This window comes from Halyomorpha halys, unplaced genomic scaffold, assembly GCF_000696795.3.
Source record: "Halyomorpha halys isolate HHAL.00 unplaced genomic scaffold, Hhal_1.1 Scaffold1274.1, whole genome shotgun sequence".
Lineage (NCBI taxonomy): Eukaryota > Metazoa > Arthropoda > Insecta > Hemiptera > Pentatomidae > Halyomorpha > Halyomorpha halys.
Window position 1 is genome coordinate 159,292 of NW_027113193.1, and position 9,341 is coordinate 168,632.

At 35.1% G+C, this 9,341-nt stretch overlaps 1 protein-coding gene across 1 annotated transcript in view; it reads right to left on the reverse strand.

The window, feature by feature from the left end:
* The window catches only part of LOC106689070 (uncharacterized), a 10,454-nt gene extending 7,525 nt beyond the window's left edge, over positions 1-2,929 (reverse strand). Inside the window, exon 1 of the mRNA XM_014433841.2 lies at positions 2,887-2,929. Within this exon, the coding sequence (XP_014289327.1) occupies positions 2,887-2,929 (43 nt within the window). The remainder of the gene's footprint in view (positions 1-2,886) is intronic.
* Between the last annotated feature and the right edge of the window lie 6,412 nt (positions 2,930-9,341).

The following is a 9,341-nucleotide window of genomic DNA, read 5'->3' on the forward strand; positions in this document are numbered from 1 at the left end:
AACTTTGCGTTTTTAGTAGTCCAGTGAAAATCGCAAGTTAACCTAAAAGTAATTGTAAGATAATTTATTTCAATGGATTTAATGTAAAACTATTTGGAAAAGAAGATAGTAAAAAACACTCCCTGAGGATGCGCAATCCAGATTTTTAAAATGGCCACCGTATATTTTTTATTGTAGTCAATAACTCCTAAAGTACATATATAATAGCTAAATTTATATAGCTTAAAATTTAAACAATAAATTGCACAATTTTTGATATATAACAAGATAGATTGATACAATGAATAGATCGCACCAATCAAATTGAGTTTTTTATATTTAGAAGTAAAAGAGTTGACTCATTAAATGTTTGTTTAATTGTTTTCTGCACTCTGCCATCAAAATAATGTTCTGAGAGCTATCGCTTCCTGTCCCCACCACCTGCTGAGTACCACAAGGTTCAGTGCCGGGACCCTTGCTCTTTGTCATCTTCACTGCGTATCCCTGGAGCAAGGGGAAAGGTGGCAGCTTATGCAGATGATATAGGAATCTATGTCTCTAGCGCCAGCCCTAAACGGGCTCTCACTCTTGCACAGGAAGCTTCCCCTAACATCGTAGCTGTATTGAAGAAGAATGGCATCAGGGAGAACCCGTCTAAGACTGATACTATTGCCATGTCCTTTTTAAAAAGGCACAAAGACTTGCTTACTCCTGAGAGAAGAGAAGAGGCTCAAGCTGGCCCGACTTAAATCTTCTCACTTCAAGGTGGTAATCAGACCGACTCTTCTCCATGGTGCACCTTTAATGAGACACCTCTACAAGATAACGCTGACCAGACTGCAGGATTTTCAGGGATCCGTTCTTCGACGAATCGTCCGGGGAGCTAAGCTTCATAGGGCTAAGAACAGTGTATCCGTGAAGAACTCCCATAGTGCCGGAGTTCGCAGGCACGTAAAATTTTTTGATGGACTGGAGGCTTGCTCTAATCCTCTGTTTCGAGATTGCGCCCCTCCATAGAGACTTGGGAGGTGACAGAGCATCGCCTCCTTAGTCGACGTCCTCGACGAGGGAAGGGGTTTGGACTCTGCAGTCTAAAGCCGTCTTACTTCACACCTGACAACGGTCCCATCACGTTCCATTAATTCCATGGCGTAGCTTTTGGCTATAGCTAGACTATACCACCTTAGCTGGATTGATATCAACACCTTATAATGCCACAAGCCAATCAAAGATAAAGGACTCAAAAAAGGCATATATAATCCATGAAATGTACTAATATATTTTCATGAAGGTTACGAAAAAAAAATATCAGATACCATGTTTTACCACCTAGTACCTCAAATATTGTAAAACATGGTATCTGAAAATATTCCTCCTCCATTATTTGTTCTTACATCCACAAAATAAAAGTTTGTGAGTATCAAATATTAAATGTTTTATTTTTCTGTACACTCAAAACAATTGGTGACATAATTTTGTGATTTTCGTTGGATTTAAGTACTATATTATCCTCAAAACATAACAATCAATTTCCCACAAAGTTTTATTTTGTCAGTTACCATATTTTACGACCGAAAATATTATTTCGTGATTCATCACCTTTTATATACATTTTTTTTTTTACTGGTCAAACGTTTGTGGTAAAAAAAATGGACACAAATACTTGAATAAACAGTTTCCTTAAGGATGATCCACATGTTGGCCGCTCGCCATGAATCGGAGGCTTGTCCAAATGCTCGGTAAACAAAGAGCGGACCATCCACATGTCAGTGTTATTCAGAGAGGCAAGCATGGCGGACATACTAGTGGTTCCAGCCATTGCACTTGGATTGTATTATTTGTATTACAAAAAAAGAAAATTAAAGGAAATTAAATATAAATAAATAAGATTATATATAAAACTTAATATAAAAAGTACCAACAAACACCTTTAATCTCCTAACAGCTCCCAATTGCAACTAGACAAAGAACAATGGCAGAGATGCTATTCGAGCGCTCTCACGAACCCCTTTGATCTGTGGCCAAAAAACCGACTCTTGACGGATCGGCAACGAGCCTAGGCCAACCAAGCCAAGCCACCTATCCACATGCTCGCGTATGTCTTAGTTTGCCATGGCTTGGCCAACATGTAGAGGCCCCTTAACATTGCCTCTTGGAAGTATATAAACTTTTTTTTTTCTTTTATCCTTTTTTTTATAAATTTAAAAAATACATACATATATGAATAATAACATATGTAATAAAAATTCTTTTATCCCTTGGTGACATTTCAAGGTGAACATGCTGAATTGCTGAAGGGGTGTTGGTATGTAGTGGCATAGGCAAGGGATGACACAGAATGAAAAGGGATCGTTCCGAGCACAAACTTTTTTTTGGGTTGTTTTTTTAATTTCTAGGACTCATCGGCGAATATCGGGCTGAGGGAAATAAGAAATGGGTGGAATCTATTTGTCTTTTGCTTCAATTTATTAGGTTATGTCTGCAGTCAACAGGTTTCATGATGTCAGTAGTACGTTAGTCCTCAGTAGATTCTGAGCATGTTTATGTTTGTTTGTTACCTTTGTGGGCGTCCTGTTGGTGTCTGAAATAGTGAGATAGTGCAGTGTTGGAGGCAATCAAAGAATTTGATGTGCCTCCATGAGATAAATTCCATCACTCCCAGCAGTTGAAGGTTCTTCTCGTCGAAGTATGTCTAACGATGCATATGAGCCTACTAATCTGAAAATATCTACTGGGTCAGCGGCATAGCTCAGCGGTAAGGTAATCAGTAGTAAAAATTTGGTGATCGAGAGTGATTCTGACCAAATCACCTCGCGCAACCTGGCCCTTCATGAATTGTATCATTACAGATTTATTTTCCATTTATATAAATATATTCACAATGTTATGAAATTAAATTATAATCACCTGCAATAAGGAGTGACAGGAGAAGTTCCACTGTTGTAAACATTTCGCTGTCTGAACACAATTCATGTTGAATAGATATTTATGTTGGGCATTATCGCAAATGATTCAATCATTCTTACATTTCCAAGACACATTGACATTGCCAGAACTGATTGAATAAAAGCTTATTCGCTATCAAATATAAAGCTATCAAATTAGTATAGTGCCGTTCTTCGAGCTATTCGATGGCACATTCAGTTTCTTATCTTGTATGAATGTCATCAAAGCGATATATATTTTTTTTTTAATGCCTGAACTGATACTAACACAATAAACTATAAAATTATCAAAGAAAAGCTCAACGTTAATATTTCTGGGGAATAACCATTCTTTTACAATTCTATGCTAGGTGATAATTTGAGCTGCCTTAATTTATCAAGTTATCTTAAGTAGTTTCGCCATAGTGAATTGAAATACTAAAAATACAAAATATACGGGTTTTTTTGTTTTATTTTTTAAGAGCAAACTCTTAATTTATAAACTAAAAGTTTTTTTTTTTTATTTATTTATTGATATTTACAACTGTATAAAAAATACAAGTAAATTGAATCATAATGACATAATGATATGATACAGGATGTAGAGAAACTACCCAGTAGTAGAACTCTAAAAACAGTTTACAATATAAGGTCACGAGGCCATCTTCTTTTCAGGCGCCTCGGAGGATTGCCTGCGGGTTTGGGTGGTTAGGGAGTTTATTATGGAAGGAATAATATCGGGTTCGGGCTAGATCGGTTACATAAGGAACATTTAGGTCTTTATGGATGGTTTTATTAGTAACAAAATAAGGAGCATTGAGGATTTTACGAAGGATTTTGGATTGTAAAGATTGGATACGAGAGGTATTCGAAGGTTTAGTGGAGCCCCAAAGCTCAACTCCGGCCTTATTATTGTCATGTAGGTCAGTCTTTTGTAATGAGTTGGACGTTTAGACCGTTTGTCTAGTAAGTGCTGTAATAGTCAGAATCTGCGTGCAGTTTCCTGTCTTTTCAGTCTTGTGTGAGTATTCCAGGTTACTCGTTTGTCAAGAAGTAGTCCAAGATAACGAATCTGTTCTACAGGGGTAAGAGCCACATTATTAAAGTATACTGTAGAGCAGTCGCCAGGTTTTCGACGAAGAGTAAATGTGATTTGATGGGATTTATTTTTATCCTCCAATTTCGACATCATTCTTCGAGGATTGTGATATAGGACTGGAGAGTTTGGGATGCAATCAAAGGGTTATTACTAACTGTGAGCACACATAAACTAAAAGTTAAAATTTATTATCGATAAAATATTTTACTTCGTCTTTAGTAATGTAAGGGATTTTAAGTTTTAAGTAGGAAAAAAAAATCAATGTAAGTTCAGATCAAAGTCTTTCAATGTAATGTTTTTTCTTTTATATAGGATGTATAAACTGTTTAGCAGAGAAACGCAATACCAAAACAATTCAAATAAAGAAAATGTAAAAGTGTTACTTTTAATCGGCAAATAATTCAATTTTTAACGAACATAGAGATAAATAAATTTAGATTACATATTAATCTATGTAAATTAATTAACAACAAAAGGAATAAGGAACTTATCACAAAAAAAAAATCTCTTCTTCCTTATTAGTAAAACCCAATTCTAATGTTCAACAAGAGGCATAATAACACCTACATTTTTCAACTCGCAACAAAATTTTGACCGCCTACCTTCACCTAGACGAACTTATAAAAAATTAAACAGTGACCTCAGAAGAGAAATACGAAAATTCAAACAAACTGACTTTGACAGATATTTGGAAATCCTGACAACTGATGGCAATAGTTTGTGGAGACATACAAAGCGACTCTTACACCATGAGGATACCTAAGACGGACCACGAGTCTCGTTAAGAAAAGATGATGGTTCCTGGGCTTTTTTGCCGACCATCTTTCTATTGTCTTTCAACCCCGCACAGATTTGACTGACATACAATACGAAGCTAATGTGCAGAAAGTTTTAGATTCTCCTCTTCCAATGTCTCTTTCACCTAAATATTTTACTCCTACTGAAGTATTAAGACACATTATGAAATTGACTAAAATGAATGCTCCTGGTTACGACTTTATTACTGCTGAGGTACTTCCCGTAAATTCCAGGATAAGCTTTAATATTCCTCACAACACTATTCAACGCTATCTTACGGACAGCTAATTTCCCTATACAATGGAAATACTCTATAATTTTAATGATCCATAAACCTAACAAAGGCAAACATAGGTCCGATTCCTACAGACCTATTAGTCTTCTTCCAGTATGCTCCAAAATTGTTGTACAATTATTACGTGACCGTATTATAAACATACTAACTGACCAAAACATATTACTCGACCACCAATTTGGATTTCGCACACTACAATCCACTACACAGGGTTACGGACTTCATTTCCTCTGCTTTTGAACAAAAAACAATACGTTTCTGGACTATTTTTGGATGTAACTCAGGCGTTGGATAGGGTATGGCACCAAGGCCTTCTTTTTAAATTTAAGCCAATTCGCCCAAGCACCTACTATTTAATTTTACAATCATTTCTTCATGGCCGTTTCTTTTCTGTCCGATAAAGCTCAGTGAACTCATCAATGAAACTAATATTTGCAGGTGTCCCTCAAGGTTCTATCCTGGCCCCACTTCTGTACCACATATTCACAAACTACTTACCGGCAAACGACAGCATACTAACTGCGACCTATGCAGACGACACTGCTATCATTTCGAGAAACACAGACCCTTTACAGGCCATACTAACACAACAACATAGTCTAAATAATATACAGACATGGTGCACGCGATGGAGAATTAATATTAATCACGACAAGCCACATGTCATATTCACTCTACGACACAAAACATTCCCTTCAGTTTACATCGATAATCGCCCTATACCACAAATAAGGAGTTCCTTTTTTTTGTGTTATGATCCCTGTTGTTATATTGTGACATGTCGTCCATCGACCAACCTTCTCGCTATAATTGTCTGTTTGAGAACTCAGAATAGTAAGGCTACCATTGAGGGCGGGAGTGAAGGGTTTCATGCCGTCATGCCGTTCATGTCACAATCACACAAGAGGACATCATTACACAAAAAAGGTGATCCTCAGAAAGGCTCAGGAAAAGAGTCATTCGCATGAGACCAGATAAATGGACGCTCTACCATAATAATGTACCTTCTCTATAACCGAATTTTCGCCCTCAAAATGATTTACTGAGGTTTCCTATCCCTCCTATTCTTCTGGTCTCAATTCATGTGACTTTTCCTAAATTCTAAAATGTCCTCAATGGACGTCATTTGGGACTTTACAAAACATCCAAAAGAGTGTAACGGACTTGCTGAAGAACATACCGATTGAAGTCTTCCAGTGCTCCTACCAACCAAGGGAACAACGTCTCCATCAGTGAGTAGCCACCCTAGGGAACTATTTTGAAGGGGATAACATTGATGTTTCAAAATAATAAAAACTTTAAATTAAAAATCAGTCTCATTACTTTTCTGCCACACCTCATCCTCACTTTTTGAAAACCTTGTTTAGGAACACCTCATTATTATTGATGCTGGTAGTAATTTTTCCAATTATCAGATCACTTTATATTTTTTAAAGAACAAGACGTTTTGTGGTTTAAAACACATGAAATATATTCATAATTTAGGATTTTTTTAAAGTCAATACAATGCATACTCATTTGAAAAGTAAAGGTTTTTAACAAATGAAAATTCTACATTAGGGGTATTCATGATATTGCGTTAAATTTAAAATGTTTTACCATGTTAAATGTCATAATTATAGGTTGGGATCAGACCTATTTAAAGTCATGTTAAATGGTAAAAGCATAAGAGCCCCTAGCGGATTTTCTGAGCAACTAGTTTTATAACCTTTCCTTCCAAAAACTTCATGTTATTGTTTACTTCTAAGTTTTGATTAAAGAAATTTATTGCAATATTACTAAATTGAGTGAAAAGTGGAAGTTGTATTAAAGTGAGAAATCAAGATAGTTCAAATACGGCTGTTCCTTCCCGAAACCTTTTATTGTTAAAGGAACTGCTCCGTCTTTGGAACGCAAGTAATATGGATATGCGAACTAGGGATTGATGGCGTAATTAACAGGTTTTTCTCAGACCCGACGCAGAGATTATGAGGTACGAACATGACCATGCCCCCGCAAAACCTTCAAGAGTTGAGAGGCTTGATTCGTCTAAGGATCGAGCATCATCAGAACGGCACTCAAGGACTGGAGGTACTCCTGAGGAGGATCGATTTTGTCCTGAGCAAAAGACATCCTGGTTCAGGAAGTTTTCTCCCTAGTTTTCTTCTAATTTTAAGTTTTATTCTAATTTTACAATGCGGTAGAGAACAAGGATGAAATAAAGATATTTAAAAGAAAATATAAAAACAATCCAGCAGAGCCACGAAGAAGAGCAGTGGTGTAATGCGAGTCCCGCCAAGCGTTCATTGTTAGTAGCATGATTAATACCCCCTTGTCATCCACACATGCTCTATCCCAAATTTTAGAATGCTGAGGTTAATTTCATCAGTACTAATTTGTTTATAAAATACAGCAAATCATGACGAGGAATGATATGTGAAAGACAGGTTTTAATCTTTCAATTTCAGATAAATATTTCATTTGAGACATACAATTTATTATAATGCTTTATAATAATAATTTATATAATAATTTTATAAACGTTAACATCCACGTTACAAAACCAGAAGCTGTTTGTGGTCAAAAACTAGGCACGAATAATTTTTTTTTTAAATTATATTATTTCAATTTCTTGTGACAAGGTAATTATTTATTAAATAAATCAAAAATGTCTATCCTTTTTTCTCTCAACACTTTTTATTTTTCACCAGTCCAACGTTTCGGCCATTTTAGCCATCCTCAAGGACATCTTCAATTATAATTTCTTCCTCACATTAATTTAAAGTTAATTTTGCAGGCTATTCTGCCCAGGTCATTTCCTTTATTATAAGTTAAAAGGTTATTTTTTAAATTTAAAATCATAAATATTTAACTCTTCTTCTCTGTGCATAATCTTGTATAAGAAGAGTTAAATATTTATGATTTTAAATTTTAAAAATAGGCTTTTAACTTATAATAAAGGGCAGAATAGCCTGCAAAAGTAACTTTAAATTAATGTGAGGAAGAAATTATAATTGAAGATGTCCTTGAGGATGGCTAGAATGGCGAAACGTTGAGCTGGTGAAAAATAAAAAAATATTACTTATTAACAAAAATATATCTTTTACCTAATGTTTTTAATATTTCATAGAAATTGATGTTTTTGACCTGGGCAGAAACGCGGTATGAAGTTTAGAGTTTTTTTAATTATATATTTTCAAAGTTGTATTAAGGTAAGTAAATTATAAATAATAATATTAAGTATTTTGAAATGGTTGTAGGATCATACATGTAATAAAAGCTGTTTTGTAGTAGATTGTCCCTGAAGATGGCCGGATTGGCCGAAACGTCGGACTTATAAGAGAAATAAAAGGTTTTGAGACTATAATGGATAGAATTTAAATTATTTATTTTAAAAAGATAAAATAACTTTTACAACAAATGTTTCTCGATTTTATAATCCAAGCGAATTTATAGCACTAAATAAATCAATTTTTCCTTGTCAATTACTTTCTATATTCATTTTATTTTGGCGATCTTGAAATTTACTTACATCAACATTGTGTCTCCCTTAAATTTATTATCATCTCGCCACAGTGTTTTAACTGAAATTACGTGGCACCCAATATTTATTTTTTGGCCTAATTCGTTTCCCCAAAACAAGGTGTTTTTTTTTTTCTTCAAAATTATGTACTATTTAATGTTTTTTTTTTAATTGTTCATATTTGTAAATATAATCTGAAACAAATTATAATACGTAATTCATTAAATATAAATATGTACACAACAATAATACCAAGATCCTTTTATTTATTTTAAGGCAGGTGGTGGGATCCGCAGAGTGCGAGAACACATTGTGTCGCTTACTCACTATCTGCGTTGTCTTGAGTGGGGATGGATCTCTCGACTGGTGATGATTGGTTGTTCGGGTTTAGAATCTCAACCCCTTCCCTCGGCGAGCACATCGACCAAGAGGATAGTGTCTTCCCACCTCCCAGGTTTTGGTGGAGGGGTAATCTCTCGTGAGTGGGTGTGCACAGGCCTTCATCCCAATAAAGAATTTGATGTGCCGTCGGCCTTTGGTTTTCTTGATAAAATTTTCCACGTATGTAGCAAACTTGATCGGGAACGTTATCACAAGATACTGAATCAATTTTTTTTTTGTTCCTTAAGCAATGTGTTTAAACTATACCACAAATAAATTTTATTAAAACTTGGAAATGTCTTTCTTCTGATTTAATAGCAACATAAACTGTGCCTTTTTTAAAAACGAAGGTATCATATTTAA